The sequence below is a fragment of the Tubulanus polymorphus genome, chromosome 1, assembly GCF_964204645.1.
Source record: "Tubulanus polymorphus chromosome 1, tnTubPoly1.2, whole genome shotgun sequence".
NCBI lineage: Eukaryota > Metazoa > Nemertea > Palaeonemertea > Tubulaniformes > Tubulanidae > Tubulanus > Tubulanus polymorphus.
This window is the reverse complement of record NC_134025.1, coordinates 1,915,106-1,934,188: the sequence shown is the minus strand read 5'-3', so window position 1 is coordinate 1,934,188 and position 19,083 is coordinate 1,915,106. Positions and strand designations below refer to the sequence as shown.

Here is a 19,083-nt window from a genome sequence, read left to right as displayed (position 1 = left end):
CGGAAGGAATGGGGCTGAGGAGCAGCTGAGGAGTGACATACAGAGACTGCAGTCTCAAATTGTGACTGTAACAGAAATACTCAACAGTCAACTCAAAATATTCATTTTCGACAAAAAGTAAGGAGAAGGGAAGGCCGGGGTCTGGGTAGGTAGGCTAGCAACATAGGCGTCCCCAAGGGGGGTGCGGGGGTAGTGGACCCACCCCCTTCTTTGCTAACTTCTCAAGATACTATGTAATCAATGTTCAAGATCTTTCTTGCCAATTTGACTAGTCTTTTAACTCTAAATGATCCATTTAGAGCCTGGAAAACGTCTCTAAAGCCTCAAATGTTCAAGAGGTTTTTTGGGGGAGGCCCACCAAACACTCGACATTGTGCATGGATGCTGGATTGATGCTCAATCAAACCCCCTATGAAAATTCCTGGGGACGCCTATGAGCAACTAAAAGCAAACCAAAGGCAAAGCAAAGGCCAAAAAAGGGAAGGGAGGGACGCTCTTTTTTTAGTTTTACTTTTACTTTTAGTACATTGTACAAGCCAAGGTCTTCCACGAGTAAGGGTGGGTTATCAAGGGTTTCTGGTATACACTGGAAAAAATATATTCACAAAACCATAGAATTACTTCATCAATGCCTAAAATGTCGTCTATATCAGTGGTAGATACACCGATATTCAGCGCATCAGCGTCTGAAGCAGACTCTTTTATATCAGCCATCTTAATTCAGAAAGATGTTACGTCGTGGCTGTAATTATTTGCGTTAGAAATAGAGAAAGGGAGGTTCCGAGAATATCCAACCTATCAAACGCGGCCATGCTAACGGGTTGGCGCCGGTAGCAGCGTTCCGATGGTTGAGTCAATAAAATATGGAGATATGATTACATAAATGTAAAAAAAAGTCTTATGGTTAGATGTATTTAGATATATTTAAGTGCAATGATTATGTTTTATAGAAATGCACTTTATAAATAAATATAAAATTATTCCGATTGTCGGTCGAGTCGGCACTGTAATTTCAATAGGACTCAAGCGTGTAGGCGACTCAGTATTTTGGTCATGTCTGCGCACGCGGGAGCCAATAGACAGGTCGAATCGTTAGACCCCTGAAGTTCACTTCTTTTGGTTTCATTGACTCTGGATCTTAAGAAGTAGTTTAGCGTGATTTAAAATTATATTTATAAAAATACCAGTTTTACTGGTTTCGGTTCATTGACTCAAGTCTGGAGTAGGCTCTAGTATCTGAAAAAAGAATAAAGCTAGTACTTTTAGATGGGGTTCTGGCAGCACCGAGTCTGGCGCTGGGTAAATGGTAAATATTAAAACATGAGGTGCCTTTGGCACCGTCGTGAAGTGAGCACTGAATTCGGTATCACTCGATACAAATTTATTTCATCACTCGATTCAAATTTCTTATTAATTTCTAAACATTATTGTTGATGTTTTGGGGTCTTTGGGCGTCAATTAGACCCCCAAGGAGCCCTTGCACCGGGCAACAACTATATACTGGACTGTAGCTCTCGAATATTTCTCAGTGCAAAAAATACACATTAAAAACCACTAAAAAATTTATAATAAATTTGAATCGAGTGATGAAATAAATTTGAATCCAGTGCTCACTTCAGGACGGTGCCTTTGGCGCCCGGCCCTGGCGGATTAAAAAATGTGCAATTGGCAATTTGCAACATACAAGCATGTCCCTCAGGTCTTCCATACAAAACAGACATTATCAAATCTCAGGGCAAAATACAAAATTAAAAATTTCAGTCACGGTCTGACAGTCAGTGGCAAGCGAGGATCCACCAAAAAACTCTAGCAACTAAAGTCTATTTATTTTTGATTGTCCACGATTTTTTTAGCAACTCTAGCAACTGGCATGTCCCTACAGGAATTCCATACCATTACCATATGCCGAGTGTATAGAGGTGACGTCGTGCAGTGTTTTATCATGCGGTAACTTCGAAATGTTCAGAGAAATTTCTATAGTCTAGATCACTATATTTCAATGGTACCTGCCCGGTCTATATACTGGATGTATACAGGGGTGACGTCACGATCGACCCGCATGTGTATCAGCGCGGAACGTTACACAAACTGCAATATAAACCATTCAAAGGTAAGGGACAACAGCGCAGCTGCCGATTGGTCAATATTGAAATACGCCACCGGTCGACAGTAAGTAGAATCGCTAGGCCAGTCATTCACCTCAGGCTCTTCACACCGTGTAGACACTATGCTGACGTGGATTCTCCTCCTGGCGTTCTTCTTCGCGATTACGCTGCGCTCTACAAGCTGGTTCCTTCATGAGGAACGACGTCTTTATGTTTTACGTGATACTGTTCGTTTCTGTGCTGTCCTGTGCAGTTCTGTGTTTATTAATCCGTTCTATTTTTCAGCGATTAACCCGTTTAATTTTTCAGGGCCGATTTCTCTGTCGATTTTCAACGTTCTATGGAACAAAACTAATGTCCGAAAGCATCGGCTCTCCGTCCGGTCACGTGCAGAGGATACCAGAAAAAGAGTCGGTCAGGAAATGCTGCCCTCTACATGCCCTCGCATGGAACACGAAAACCAACACGACAACTGCTTCACTTCAACATCTCACCGCAGAGTGTGCTGAGTGATGTCAATGATGGGCATATCTGTTGGGTTACCCAGGGTTAAAATGGGGTGGTTATACTGGACTGTCACGCCACTTGTATTCATTGGTCCTTGTGACCGCTCGGATGAGGGATGATTCTACTGTCACGCCCTTTGTTTCTGGTATTCTGAGTCGGCTGAGAGATGATTCTACTGTCTCGCCCTTTGATTTCTAGTTTGAGTGCTAGTTTTCATTGTGTCCTTGTGACAACCTCGGTCAGAGATGAAGTCTCTTGTCGGCGTGTGAGTGCTAGTTTCATTGTGTCCTTGTGACAACCTCGGGCAGTGGATGAAGTCTCTTGTCACGCCTTTGAGTGCTAGTTGAGATCTTGAATCTCGATTCGGTCAATCTGGTTGTACTGCGCTATTTTAGTGTTGTGCAATCTGATAGGTTTGTCAGTTACTGACGTCGCTCAGCACATCCTGTAGTTAGATGGTGATTTTGAAGCGGTTGTCGTCTTGGTTTTTCGCGTTCTGTGTGAGGGCATGTAGAGGGCAGCGAATCCCTGGCTGACTCTTTTTCTGGCATCCTCCGCACATGACCGGCGAAGGAGAGCCGACGCTTTCGGACATTTGTTTTGTTCCGTACCAGGTTTTCATCTCTGTTCTTTTTTTTTCATTTCAGGACTCCCCAGAAGACGACGATGTAGAAGAAAAAAGATGACGAAGAAAGAATCTACAACATGAAGATACTGAACTCGGCAATCTTGAGAAAGTTAAGTTGATACACATGTCAATTACAATTAATCAAAGAATTGTGTGACTTCAGAAATGTCTTTTTTTACTATTTCAGGTAAACTTAATCTGAACAGGCCAATCACCATGATTAAGAAGATGACAGAGACACCTTAGGACGATGAAAAAAGGATTCTCGGCATATTTAAGAAAGTTAAGTTGATACACATGTCAATTACAATTAATCAATGAATTGTCTGACTACAGAAATGTCTTTTTTTACTATTTCAGGTAAACTTTATCTGAACAGGCCCATCACCATGATTAAGCAGATGACGAAGACACCATAGGACGATGGAAAAAAGGATACTCGGCAATTTTAAGAAAGTTAAGTTGATACACATGTCAATTACAATTAATCAAAGAATTGTCTGACTACAGAAATATCTTTTTTTACTATTTCAGGTAAACTTAATCTGAACAGGCCCATCACCATGATTAAGAAGATGACAGAGACACCATAGGACGATGAAAAAAAGGATGCTCTGCAATTTTAAGAGAGTTAAGTTGATACACATGTCAATTTCAATTAATCAAAGGATTGTGTGACTACAGAAATGTCGTTCTTTTACTCGTTTCAGCTAAACTTGAATCTGGAAAGGCCCAGCATGAGATACATTAGCTATCTAGTTCCTACCGACCAGAAATCATTAACGTGTAAATCATCATCAATGCTTGTTAGGATCGTCTGCCTCAAAGGATGTTCTTTGTTTCTTATTTCAGCTAAACTCTATCCTGGAAATAATGATCGTCAATTGGTAAACAACAACCAGAAGTAGACAACTACTGATGCTGATGAAAACTGCAGACATCCAGATGAGAAGTTGTGTAGCCAGCAGCAGCAAGTTATCGCCCAACGATGGATTTCTTCAACAAATGATGGATTTCTACTAACACTTCAGGAGCAGCAGTAATGGACACTCAACAGCTCATCACTCGAGGAGCAGCATGGACAATAGCGCAACTTAAAAACACTGATTCAGGAGCAGCAGAGACAATAGTGTAACTTTGACTCAGGATATATAAGGATCTTATAAACACTGACTCAGGAGCAGCTAGCGAATCTTACAAACACTGACTGAGGAGCAGCTAGTGAATCTTATAAACAACACTAAGAAGCAACAGAGACAATAGTTGACTTCAAAGTATAGAAAAGTACTGATTTATTTTTACACATCACACTTATACAAACTGGTCTAGTCACAAAATTTAGTTCACATAATTTACCAGATTACAGCCTACTTGTAATGATTTGTTTAATGAAATTGAAGTAAGGATAATTAGGGTTCTGTGGCCTGGAAGGAACTATCTACATTTGAATATCTCAATAGAATCGCATCCTTATACTTTTAATTGATTGGGCGAACTGTTTTCGTGGCGACAAATCTGTAAACAAAGGAGTCATTCTGTTTTGTAATCTGACTGAAAGTTCCTTCTCGGTCTCATAAAATCTACGGTGCATGATTTTGATTTTTGCTCCCAGAAAGATTAGTTAAGTTAGGTTGGTGACGCTGTTTAAATGATCGCGTCCACCGCCTGGTTTCGACTCATAGTTACGTCTAAACTGGGATATAATATCAACATTGTGAACTTAAGTTCAGATAATTTTTATACTTAGTTAAGCATAGCTTTGAATGTTTTGTGATAATTACATATAAACCTGTTCTCCATATCAGCCTGCCATGATTGGATGAAATGGTCTTTTAGTCTTCTATTAATCAATCTTAGAAATAGTGTTTCATTTTATATTTCCTTGGCGTGAAAATAATGTGTTTAGCCTAAGCGTTTTAAGTAGCCAGGATTTTAAAAAGTTGTATGTGCGAAAATATGTGGATTTTTAGACTTTAATAAACCGTAGACTTTAGATGCGATAAAAAGTTGTTATGCGTAATATTTTCGTTTTTGGATTTCAAAGAACGATGTCTTAAAAATCATGACTTCGCCAAGAAGTGTAAGTAGCACCTACAGTTCTGTGCATACTGGCTATGCTTTTTAACATTTGTTTGGAAACCAATTTCTGCAATTGGAAATCATTTAAATGTATCTTAAGATTTTTAAGGACTACTGACCAGTCCGGTGCGACTTAAAAGTGGTACCAAAGATTTGAGAGCAGATAGTAATTGCCTGAGTTCACAATGGTCCATAATGGCAGTGTTCTGCGAGTATTTACAGACACCTCTTGGTGACTGAAGAGTAGCCCCTGCGTCATGAAGATAATTTCATTAAAAGGAACCATTCATTAATAACGTACGCATAAAATTCCGATTTTTTTAACCCCCTCCCCTCCCCCTGTACAAGCATACGTTCGGAGCCACCCCTCCTGCGTACGTAGGCCTACGTGAGAAAAAGATGTATTGTAACCTTTGAAATTAACTTGTTAAGTACCGTAGTGCCACAGCTTCCTAAGGTTGTTTTCTTGACCTGTTAAATTCACTCGTTAGTTGAAAACTGGTATTGTGTACTCCAATTTCCTTATGACAGGTGGATTGATTATTACCAATATTTCTATCAACTGTTTTTTTTTTAATATTCTTTGCTAGCTCAATCTCGTTTGATTTCGTTGGAGTTACTGTATATGGTACCGTAAATAAATTAACTTCGAAAGCAATCCAATTTATTTGAATTTTATCATTGTGGTTTTTGGGATTTTCATTGAGAAATAAATATTAACTTTTCGACAATTTAATTTCTTTCTCGATCTTGAAACGCAGTTTTGGCGTCGAATTTTGTTGTGACCAGACGAGAAACATAAATATCACATTCTGCTTTTTGTGATATTGTTTATTTCTACTCAGGTTTAAGACGGCGTCTTTCACGAGTTTTCGAAGAGGAGCACAATCGAGCAAAGAGAACTAAATTGAGAGATTCTTTAAAAATCCTGTCGCGTTATCGGACTCGAATCAAGGCGACTTTCAGTTTGATATAAATTGAGCCTCTAAGAGAGCTGAAACGAATTTGTAAAGGTGATCCTGGGGCTATCCGATTCTCGGAGCAGGCCGCACTTGGAGAAACCCTACACTGGCTACCAAACTTTAGGTATTGGCAAAGTGACTTCGCTGCTTAGCAACTACAGTAACCAATACTACTTCAGGCTAAATTCTATTTTTCTAGTATAGAAAAATAAAAATACAGTCTATCATCCAACAGTAACACCGGTTTGTAGCTTTTACCTACTCTTAGAATAATATTAAATTTATCGCATGAGATAACTGTAAATCTATCATCAGTCAGTCAGTCAGTGCATCCAGAACAGAACCAAAAAAAAGAGAAAAAGTGGTAAAAGTGCAGATCCGCACCTCTCCGCGTAAACGGTTCAATCAATTACATTAAATATCATTGTTTCAGATTCAAAATTTCATCAGCAATTCGGTACATTGCCATTGGTTAATTTTAAGATATCTCCACTAGAAAGATTTTAGCCTGGATTCTGTCATTCAGCAGATTGCGTCAATCACGAGAAGTGCGGATCTGCACTTTTACCGAAAAAGTCAGTCAGACTTCTTCACACTTTCTCATTCATTCAGTCACTCCTCAAGTCACTCATGACACTACTGCACTACTGGTCTGGTCACTGTTCATCATCAGAATTTTAGAAGATTTTGAATTGATTCCTGCTGCTACAACACTAATATTGACAGTGACAACACTGATGATAGTGTCTTAGTGATCTGTGGTGGATTAATTAATTTGTTTCATTCTCAGGGAGTTCTGGAGGTGATCATCATCAAGAGAAATGGCTCGCAAAAAGCAAGAAGTAGCTCTTCAACAAGAACTTGAAACACAAGAAGAATGGGAAGAAACTCTTACTAAAGAAGGATTAATCGGTAAGAAGAGGGCTTTCTCTTTATTTAGTGTAACTAACAGCTCTTCTGATTATAAACTACTGTATGGGTTTGTGTTGCAGTAATCGATGTGTATCAAGAATGGTCCGGTCCTTGTAAAGGAATTGTCGGAAACTTCAAGAGATTAAAGAATGAAGTCGGTGATGATCTGCTGAGATTTGCTGTGGTATGATTCATATTTTGATTGAAGTATTTATAACTGATTTCTCTGAATTGAGAAATAAATCTGTTATTTATATTTCAGGCAAAAGCCGATTCAATAGATGCATTAGAACATTATAGAGGCAAATGTGAACCTTGTTTTCTCTTTTATGCCGTAAGTAACAAAGTAACTTCGATCTTCTCTGATTGGATGCCGGGAGTGCAGATAGATAGCAGATTGTCTGAGGGGCTGGGCGTACAGACAGCAGATTGTCTGAGGGGCCTGGTGTACAGACAGCAGATTGTCTGAGGGGCTGGGCGTACAGACAGCAGATTGTCTGAGGGGCTGGGCGTACAGACAGCTGATTGTCTGAGGGGCTGGGCGTACAGACAGCTGATTGTCTGAGGGGCTGGGCATACAGACAGCAGATTGTCTGAGGGGCCTGGTGTACAGAGAGCAGATTGTCTGAGGGGCTGGGTGTACAGACGGCAGATTGACAACTGCATCAATTCACTGATGATTCTCTTTGTTTTGAGTTTTCTATCTCTGATATTTTAGGGTGGATCACTAGTAGCCGTTATAAGAGGTGCAAATTCCCCGTTACTTATGAGAACGATCACAGATCAACTTGCGTACGAACACAAAGTGCTGGACGGTGAAGCTGAAAGAAAAGAGGTATAACTTTACAGTCATCTTCCTCAGTATACACGTATATACCGGTAGATAAAATAAGATTGTAGGCAAAATAAGACTGAAAAAGCTGGAGATAATTTGAAAATTACAAAAAATTCCAATGTGTCGAGTAACAGGTAATATACTGCTATAGTGCATCTACACCGCAGTGCGGTGTATCATTAGTTACTAAATATTTAATTGTGTTCGACGGTGCTATCTTTCATTAGAGAACTAATTACAATGGCTTAAGAATCAAAATCCTGAAACTGTCAGAAAATGAAGATATTTCATCATTTTGAGTCAAACTTGTATCCAACAATTGTAGATTCGTGATCCTGTTCTACAACATTTATATGAAGAGAAAGGAAAAGCAGATGAAGAAGAGAATGAAAAGGATGAGGAAACTGGTTAGTATTTATTATTCATCATTCCGATTAATTCAATCGATCTCAATTGATGATTTGCTTTTAACTTATGACCCAACATTTTTCTGTGAAACTCTTTAAAAACTTCACGATTCTATAAGAATTTCTGCTTCAACAGGATTCATACTACGACTCCTTAAAATCCCCTTAACTCCAATAACCGTATATCACTCATAATTTTGAGAAATTCTTTTGAAACTCTTTCTTCAATTTTTGGACAGTCATTTATTGTATTTTTCAAACAGTAGTCACAGGTATTTTTCTGTGTGTGACAATTGTTCAAATTCCAGAATGACCGAATGTTATGAACCCTGTTCAAACTCACTTCATTTAACAGTATGACTGCTACAATAACCAGATGATCTCTTCTGTTAATGGCTGATTTTGTGTCTTATTTCAATTTCTGCTTGTCTAATCATTCTACTATGCTTCGTGTAGCTCTACATTTCGGTGATGAACTAGTCAATCTTGGCACTCCTCCAATAGCTGATGAGGAGCAGGAGGACGACTGTAAGTCAGTTGTAGACTCCAAAACCGTTCTCATTGTTAGTTTAGAGTTTATTTCATCACAATGATTATTTGTTTATTGTTTTCTCTCCTTTTTATGCTCTTTTTACATATGTTCCAAGAAACATAGACAAGAAACATATGATATTTGAGAGTAGTTTCAGGGTTCAATTACTCCTGAAAGTATATAACACATTACGTTCAGGAGTAATTGAACCCTGAAACTACTCTCAAAATCAGAACAATTTCTGGTTCATTTATGATTTAACTATTATTTTTGATGTCAAAATTAGTTTTTGGTAAAAACTACAAAAATTAGAGACAGCTGGTCTGATAAACACGGATGAAGTTAAAGAATATAGTCATAGTTCTCTAAGATACTGATCATGATGTTGAATTGATTGTTTTATAGTGGCTAAAGAAGTGACAGTAGCTCTGATTAAACCTGATGCTGTATCTGCCGGTAGAGTTGATGATATATTAGCTGAGGTATGTTATACTACAGTATACAGGGCAACTTGTTGGCAAACACTAGTCTAGTTTTATCAAAAAATTCTATATCAGAATGATTATATTTGAGGAGCGACGTTTCGGCTAACAGCTGATGATGGCTAACACTTGTTAGCCGAACTGTCGCTCCTCAAATACAATCATTCTGATATAGAATTTTTCGATCTTGGCTTCGTTATTGTGGGATTTCTCTCGTCTAGTTTTATCATTTTGATTTATTACTTTATACTATAGATTGTTTTTGAATATTTCAGTTGGCTGAACGAGGAATAGAAGTTTTAGCTCATGAAGAGCGACAACTCACCGACGAAGAAGCTCGAGATTTTTATTCTAACCTGGCAGGAGAGGTAGGTTTATCCTCGATCCACTTATACATTCCATGCAGGGCGGTCACTGACCTGGAAAATCTGAGAATTAGAAAAATCTAGAAAAGAATTTAGGAAATTTGACAAATTAATTTGGACAAATTTTAACTTGCAAAACTCAGAGAATTTGGGACATGCTATTGTCTGACCAAGCATTTTTTTATCAATACGTGATTCAAGAAAGATGAATAGATTGTAAAATCTTAAACCCAGAAATTTCTCCATTGACCTGCTGCAGATTCGTTCGGGGGATTTCGTGATAAAACATAGAAAACTTAGGAATGAGGAAAATGACCACTCTGTATTAGTTAAATTTAAAATGTAAAATTACGAGCTGATTTTCACGTGTTTGTAGGATTATTACGAGAGCGTAGTTGAATTGATGATAAGCGGACCGAGTCATGTATTAGTGTTAACAAAAGGAGAAACGGGTGAAAATGTGATACAAGATTTCAGAGATCTTCTCGGTCCGAAGAACGTCGAAGAAGCTAAAGAAACCGCGCCCGATAGTTTACGCGCGAAATTCGGAACGGATAATTACGTGAATGCGGTTCACGGAGCAGATTCCGAAGATACCGTTAACAAGTAAGAAATTTGAAAATTCAAATTTGAAATTCCATTGAAGCGAACGCGGTGAAAGTCTCATTTTCTAATTAGTGAATGAATTTATTATCACAAACACTTTCAAGAGCTACACCCCTCTTCAGGCATTGCTCGGCGATCAAATTTGATTTCATACTCAAAATAGATTTATAGAATAAGATAAGAATCAATCTCATCACTTTCTACCGGCATTGGTTTATTTTCTTTCTTTTTTCATCACAGAGAACTTGCATTTTTCTTCCCCAATTTCGCATTGCCAACCGTTAAAAAATCTGCTAAACCGAAAGTACAAAGGACACTTGCTCTCATTCGACCGGATGCACTACGCGAAAACAAAGGTAATTTTAGCCTTGCTCTGTTTTTTTTTTAGCAATAAATTTATTTCCATGATATACATTAGTACAAGACTTACAAAATGAACTTACAAACCGCGTTTAAAATGCATTATATGCAAGTATTGATGAAAATTATGAAAATAATTAATGTACATAGATGTCATACCAAATAAAAAGGTGAGAAAAAAAAGAAGAAAGGGAAAGTATCCGGGTACCTGCTAATTGCAGCTCTAAATGGTGGTATGATTGGCTGTGACAAACTTTGCTACGGTTTTGGTTAATTTGCTATTTGATTCAAAATTTAGGTTGGGGCTTCCATGTAGTAAAAACTTAGTTTTTTTGGTCAGAGTTCGTATAGAGTTAAAAGTTGGTAAAATGTCTATTCTTTTCTGTTGATGGAATGAAATCAGTTGCTTGAAACTCTTTTGCTGTACGTGAACTCCTAGAATTCACAGTTTCAAGTATTTGAAAATATCGCATCGTACATTTATAGATTCGATAATGGAAAAGATTCAAGAAGCTGGATTCGAAGTTGCTATACAGAAGGAAATACAGTTAACGCAAGAACAAGCTGAAGAGTTCTATAAAGAACATAAAGAACAGCCTTACTTTGAAGAATTAGTCGCGAGAATGACAAGGTTGGATTTACAGAGAGACCGCTCTAAATCTTTCATCAGATCAATTCATATAATTAGTATTTGATATTCCGTGTGTTTTAGTGGACCTCTAATGGCTCTAGGTTTAGCGCGAGAAGATGCTATCACGGCTTGGAGAGATATGTTAGGACCTAAAGAAGTTGATGTAGCTAAAGAGAATGCACCTGATAGGTAAAATATACATTAATGAAACCCACTATATACAATTCTATTACAAAGAAAACAAAATCTTTATATTTCCTATTTGTGTACGTAGTGAATTTTAATTCTATCTAAATCTATTCTCCACGGTCTATTTTACTGAAATATACACTAGTTAGCTTAGCTAACGATTACTGTAAAAAATGTTTTTCAATATTTTCAGTTTAAGGGCTCAATTTGCAATAGATGATGTACCTATTAATCAGTTACACGGTTCTGATTCCGAGGAAGCCGCTAAAATAGAATTAGATTATTTCTTCCCAATGCAACAAACCGTGGCAGTAGTCAAACCAGATGGTTATCAAACTAAAGGTAAAATTGTTAACGAACAGTTGAGTTTGAAGATCGAAGAATCAACTGACGATTTAAACTTGTTTCAGATGAGATCATCTCTAGAATAAAAGAAGCCGGATTTAGAGTCGCGGCTAAGAAAGAAACTGAACTCACTAAAGACATTGCTGAACAGTTTTATGGGGATATAAAAGAAAAAGAATATTTCGAAGATCTCACTGACCACATGTGCAGGTACACGAGGCTTATTTTGAGTGATTTTATTTTGTTAATCGTAACATATGATGAATGAGACGATCTTGATTGTTTTTATTAGCGGTACAACGTTATTCATGGTGTTATCGGGTGAAAATGTGGTCGAAGGCTGGCGTTCGATAATCGGTCCGACCGATCCGGAAGAAGCTAAAGAAAAAGCACCGGAAAGGTAACAGCGTTTAACAGACGTATCGAATACTGAATTGTTTTACTATCGATTTTAAATTTGTATGTGTTTAACAGTTTAAGAGCTCAGTTTGGTTCATCGATCAAAGAAAATGCCGTACACGGCAGTTCAAATCCCGAACACGCGAAAAAGAATATTCACTTGATATTCGGAGATGTGGAATTCAATGATGACGGTACTGTGAAAGGTATTTTAATTCGTTCTTGTGTTACGCTTTCTCTATCCTATCGCAGTAAGTTACGCTGTTTCTTTTTTAAGGAGACTGTAGTTCCCCCAATCCACTTATATAAGTCTAGAAATCCCCTTTAGTGAACATTAAAATTTAAAACATAAATACTGTACATTATATATGTAGTCAATTATGTTCCAATTATATTGATAAAGTAGACGTGTTATTATCCATCTTTACTTAAATATGTAAATCACGCTAATCGCTTGAATTGACAACTTTCATTTAGTTTATTAAAATTTCATACACCGTGTACTGGCACCAATTGGTTGCGTATTATACAAAGGCTACCAGTCAAAAGGTATTATCTAAGTAAATCTTGTGAAGTGTGAACAAAAAGCTATCGCGTCGCTGGGGAATTCAGTAAGCCTAACTTATCAGCTGTAACTGCCTCTTGCTGCCTTCCGAATTCATCTTGACTTTATCAACTCTATTGTGATATATCGAACAAATCATCAACTCCTCTTGTGATTCAGCCATCAAATTATTGATAATGTCAAGTCTTTTTCTATTTGCATGTTTTCTTTTCATTCTTTATATCATATTTTGTTCTTTGCACATCACATATTTATGAATTCAATGTTCTATATTTTACTGAATGTATCTCTATAATTTCCATACCAAAACTGTAAGTAAGCCTTGCATCTTGTATATTTGAACGTGTAGAAATTTTATTATATGGATCAAAACGTTTTTCTATATTAGTTTTTGAAGTAAGTTTTTCTTGTTCACAGAAGAAACGAAAGAAGAAGCAGCAGAAACAGAAGAAGATGAAGGAGAACAAGGTGACTATATATCCGGCTCTCTGAGTTTCACTTTTCTCAGACACAGATAACCCTATGGGGTCTTGTGAGCCTTGCGCAACCCTTTTCTGAATCAACTCCTAACTTGCTAGTGCTTTTATTATAGAGAATGTTATCAACATCTCTTGCTTTATTGATGGGATAAGGATTAAGTTTCTTAATCTTCAAAGGCTTATGATATTTTCAATGATTAAAATTGCCCTTTATCTGTCACAAAATCTGCAAAGTATTCCTTACATTGGCTCCTGGTGTTGAGATTTAGATTTTTACAACTTATATCGCAACTTCTATTTCTAGAAATAGACGAAGACGCCGAAGAAGAGCCACAAAAAGAGGAAGAGCAAACTGAAGCAGAAGCGGCCGCTACTGATGAAACTACGCAAGAAGAACAAACAGAAGAACAAACGGAACAAAAAGGTTTGTGTTCGGAAATATTTCCTCCAGTTATTCGATGAAGATTTTTCCGAAACGCCAAGATTTAGAGTCAGAATAAAACGATGTTCTTGTCATAGATTTGTTTCAAGAATCACGACCTGCTGGTGTAGATAATGAACCCGTAATAGACGAATCTAATGATGACTCGAATACAGAACAAGTCGAAGAAAATACAGCAATACTTGAAGAAAATGAAAGTTTTCCCAATGATGATATTGATGATGATGGTTGTGATAGGGATGATAATGAAGATGAAAATGTCATTGATGAAGGACTTTACTCAGACGATTATGAAGAAGGCAATGATAAAAGTGGATTTTTCATTTCCAGATATTTCAAACGATAAACATTAGATCTGATTACTGATTATAATGTTTCATATTTGACTCGTAGATTATGATGAAGCTGATGATGATTTAGAAGATGAAGAAGACATTTCTGGGGCAGAATCGGTTGAAAATGAAGGCAATTTCTTTTAAATTCAATGAGGTCTAATGTTAGGTTTAGATCAACCCTCGATGTTTTTTGCATGTATTTATTTATGAATGTATGGTATATATTTGTTTTCAGGTGAGATGATGATTGACATTATTATCGACTAATCTTCCTACTACTTGTTAATATTTTTGCCCTATTTTACTGTTTCATATGGATGTGCTGGCACAAACTGTAGCATTATTAGTAATTGCACAGTGAATGTTTATACTAACTACCCGTCATTACGTTTAATGATCATTTGTCCCTGTTGTATGTCAATCTGATGATTTTTTTTTGGTTCCAGAAACCGGATCAGACAAGTCTGATGCAACGTCTATCGGCTCTAAAACGGAGTCACCACCTGTCAGAATTGGTTCCGCTAGTTCCGATAAAAGTATAAAATCTGTTCACTCAGAAACAAGCATCCATTCTAAAGTGTCGTCTAACGCCCAAACAAAGCCAGGTTCGATACACAATTTTTATAGGCTAATACATGTGTAGCTTGTGTTTACTGTTTCATGTTGTTCTCAGTTCCTGGATGTATCTCATCTTTCTGCAATGTTATTTGATGTGTCGGTGGATTCATGTTTTACTCCAGCTTGTATTGTACCTGTACTGACCTTTAATGGCATTTAAAATGTTTTACATTGTCGAGGACATTTACTGCTTCTTTTCAAAGGATCCAGACCATTGTGTATGAAAGTTCAAGGATGCAATAATGTTTTGTGTTTTCACTGTTTGTTTTTTATTACTCATTGTTGTGTCTCACAAATCATTATTAGAATTATCAGGAATAATAGCAATCATTTGCACAATCCCTCTGATTACAAACCGATTGTGTATATTACGTATTACATATGTTTACTGCAAATAAACCGGTTATTTAGAATGCCCTGTTCTTGCAGGTTCTCGTTCATCATCTAGATCATCTAAAAGCAGTACAAAATCACGAGGTATAAAAATGCATGCGAATTCCAGTAAATCAAACTTGAAAATAATATTCATGCATTTACTGCGGTCAGATTATAATAACATCATCTTCTTTATCAATTAAAGGTAAAGATTCAAAATCTAGATCTAACTCTTCAAAATCAGTTAAAGGTTAGAACAAAGTGTTGTCATAATTCTATTCATGAGCTTGTTTGTTTTTTAGGAGCTGAAATGCTAATCATTATTTATCTATTGCTTTACCTGGTGTTCATTATCTATCATACGCTTGCATGTAGATAGTTTATGTTACATACTGATGTTAATTTATCATAAATGCAATTTTCCATTGTCTTTTTAGAAGATGAAAAAGGTACAAAGCCACCGTCACCAGTATCAGAATCATCAGGTTTGTGTAGAATCTACGTCTTTTATGTGTCGACTTAACCGATAATTGATGTACATTGTGTGTATACTTTTCAGCAAAACCCGATGAACAAGAAGCAACAGACGAGACTGAACAGAAACAAGAAGAGGAACAACAAGGTAATGATGATAAGGCCAAAATAAAATGATACCTTGTTTTTCCTAATCAGCTGGGTCATTTTATAAACTGCAATGAAATTTGTAATTAGTTCATATTTCTATCTCTGCCGGGTCAGTATGGTTAGTTTGATCATGATTTAGAAAAGTGATGCATTTTCACGAGGTAGATACTAGGCAGTTAGCCAAGCTCAGCAGAAATGTGAAACAAGGTATCAATTTTTTCAACCTAACCTCTCTAGATGTTGACTGTTTTAGATCATTGTAGAACCAGTTTATTAGACTCAGAATATAGAAATTGTTTTCTATACTGTTTTCTTAGTCTCTAGCTTAGTTTATTCTCCTGTGCAGATAACGATATTTAGTTCTCTAGTTCATCTAAATGGTAATCATTTCTAGAGGTCACTGAGGGTGAAGCAGAGGCCAGTGAAAGTGGAGCTGAAGCTGAAACCGGTGAGGGTGCAGCAGAGACTGCCGGGGATGGAACAGAGACCACTGAGGCAACTGCTGAAGCTGGTGAACAACAAACTGAATCAGCTGAAGATTCTGCGCAAACTGCAGAAGCCGCTGATGCGCCTTCAGCAACTGATGACCAAACATCAGAAGATAAAACTGAGGAGAAAGGTATCGGAAGAATTTCACGATTAACATATTTAACTCTTCACTGTTTAAACTCCTATAGTTTCTTTCATAGTTTAGATAAGTTAAGAATGTTCGAGAAAATTCATCTTAATCTATCAATTTCTGTGTTTAATTGAAGCTGAAGAACAGCAACAGGAAATAGTAGACGCTGCTGGGGATGAAACTGCTGAACAAGGTACTCATTTATTTTAAAATGCTGAACTAATTGTCTAGAATATAAACGTGAATGATATGAATTAAATTAATATTTTTCCAGGCCAAAAACCAGCAGATGCAGAAGAGAAAAAGGATGATGAAGCTGATAAGAAAGCCGAGGAACCGAAGACTGAATAGTTGTAATTTTATTTCAAGGAATAAATGTTTCACGGACTATAAGAGAGACTTGGACTCTTTTATCATCAGGACACTGTAATAGAACGATCAAGTTGTTGTTTCCGTCCATTTTTCATTGATTTTGTTTTTTTTGTGATTCTTGTACAGATGGTATTTATTTATATAAAGTCTATGAAAAATGTTCTCTTTATTTGATATTTTATGAATAAACGATTTTTTATTATGCGCAATTTTTTTCTATTAAATCTTATTTTATTCTCTCTTGCCCGGTGGATGGTACGGGATCACGGCCTGAATTACCCGCGATTTAGCGGAGCATAACTACCCGCGCCTGGTAAGCGAGGACGTACATGAAGTTTGGCCGTGTAACAACGGCGGAGCAGTCCTTCTCACCCACGTGCCCCGGTAGATCAGAGAGTTCTCGATCCCTATGGCGTAATACTTTTTCCTATAAATTATTTTGTTTTTGTCATTAATTGTTTCTCTTTTCCTATATATCCTAAGGAAATGGTTATGAATATTCGTTCGTTTATGATTTTGAGTGTTTTTATTCTTTCTTTGATATCAATCCGGCGCCGCGCCCGGGCTGGTCCTACTCGATTTGCCCCGTATGGAAAAAGGGACACTCGCAATAGATCCGCGACTCCCTGCGAGTGTGAGTAAGATTATAAAATGAAGAGTATAATCGCCTAGGACAGCGGGTACCGGAAAACAGCGCTCCCGCGACGGGCCGCGTGTCGAGCTAGGGTTGTTTGTGTCCGGACGTGACATCAGCCGATCCGCTGCGGCATATTTCGTTGAAAACCCAGTCATACAACTGAAAAATTATCAACTCCGATGACAAAAATTCTAGGATAATAAGAAACCTTCACATTGGAAAACTAAAACCACCGGTGACATTTTACTGGGACGCCGGGACTATTGAATTATAACCCGCTTAGTCAGTCTCGCATCGCCTTCTGAAACCCTGGGAATGAAGGATTCAACAAGCTAACACTAATCAAACCCACGATATCAGTACTAAATGCCCTATTCTAATAAACGTGGTGGAAAGGACATTTCCTAGGCCTGTATCTAATCCCTGCCACTCCATAACAATGATTACCCCGCCATTTACGTAAATGCTACGTCATTCCCAGGCTTATTGCGACCCTAGATAAAGTAATGACGTCAGCACAGCATCAGTAGTTTCCGCGCGGGAGAATCTACTTCAACACTTTTCCCTCCGTAAACCTATTTATTTTTCGTCTCATTACCAGTTTCGTGATATCAATTTGACTATACGAGAGAGAAAGAGAGAGCATTTGTCGGACTGATGAAGGTAGCTCCGATATCAGAAATTGTCTTGTAAACAGCAGGCTTTTCGTTCATTCATAGAACTGCTTCAAACATGTTCGTTCTAGGAAAGTATTGATCGTGCTGTTACTGGGTCGAGAGATCTGTAATAGTTATGAATGAACTGACTGGTTTGTACTCGATCAAATCAAAATAAGTCCTCAGCTCGCTTTTATACAATGGTGGCGTTTTTTCCACAAAATCTATTTGAAGTACACGGTTTGGAAGTATTCCAGTCTTGGTCTAAAAATGAATTGCAATATCATTCATCGCTATGTTGAGATGTATCATAATTCCCGTATCCAATGGAAACAGCTCGGCGGCTATTAACGTCATTGACCCCATTGCGAAGAAAATGTGCAAAATGACGTTCTTCAATCCTCGGAGCTAAGAGCAGTATTAAATGTGAAATTATCCCAAATAAAGAGGACTGATATTGCCGCCGGAGACTCGCACGACTATAAGTTAATTCAAGGGCCGAGGACCATCTTATCTAAGGCAATTTTTCACTAAAAGAACGCGTGGGAAAATGAAGCACATGGTGTAGTATATATATAAATATATATTTTTTTATTATCCCGAACAATACCAATCGAATTAATGAATCAAGTTAGAATCTAGATTTTTGGTACACTTTGACATCTTATCAACGGGATTGATTAATGCCAAATGAAGGCCAACTGCCCGGAACGACTCGTTGGTCGCTTTCAATCTACAGCTAGAAAAGAAAGAAAATTAGCTCTTCCCCAAGGACCCCGGGGTAGTGTATCTCCCGATTTGCATGGTCAGTCCGTCCGTGTGTGAAACTGAGTCTGAGCTCGCAATGTGTGGCGTGTGCCACCGCGCGGGCTCGGGCACGCAGCCGTTTCTCCATCGTTCTACGATCCTATAGTGTAGAGATCAACGCATATTTTTACCAGTCAGGCTTGATGAATGGATGGGAAATGCTTCAATATTCTTACTAAGGCCCGTTGTTGTCCAGCACTGCGCAGACAG

General features: G+C 37.7%; 1 protein-coding gene across 4 annotated transcripts; it reads left to right on the top strand.

The window, feature by feature from the left end:
* The first annotated feature begins 6,421 nt into the window (after window positions 1-6,421).
* LOC141902774 (thioredoxin domain-containing protein 6-like) lies at window positions 6,422-16,975 on the top strand. Of its 4 annotated transcripts, none has more exons than XM_074790669.1 (25): window positions 6,422-6,524; window positions 7,072-7,193; window positions 7,274-7,377; window positions 7,456-7,527; window positions 7,912-8,028; window positions 8,354-8,435; window positions 9,373-9,449; window positions 9,725-9,817; window positions 10,191-10,420; window positions 10,661-10,776; window positions 11,267-11,411; window positions 11,493-11,600; window positions 11,794-11,942; window positions 12,011-12,155; window positions 12,238-12,345; window positions 12,420-12,538; window positions 13,327-13,377; window positions 13,693-13,812; window positions 15,213-15,260; window positions 15,364-15,408; window positions 15,596-15,643; window positions 15,718-15,780; window positions 16,177-16,401; window positions 16,538-16,594; window positions 16,676-16,975. In XM_074790669.1, the coding sequence occupies exons 2-25, from the start codon at window positions 7,103-7,105 to the stop codon at window positions 16,750-16,752; spliced, it is 2,490 nt and encodes an 829-aa protein (XP_074646770.1). In that variant the 5' UTR covers window positions 6,422-6,524; window positions 7,072-7,102; the 3' UTR covers window positions 16,753-16,975. The 4 variants fall into 4 exon arrangements, with proteins under 4 accessions (XP_074646770.1, XP_074646761.1, XP_074646778.1 ...); XM_074790660.1 differs by having other exon boundaries at window positions 12,420-12,550; XM_074790677.1 differs by lacking the exons at window positions 15,213-15,260; window positions 15,364-15,408 and having other exon boundaries at window positions 12,420-12,550.
* The last annotated feature ends 2,108 nt before the right edge of the window (window positions 16,976-19,083 follow it).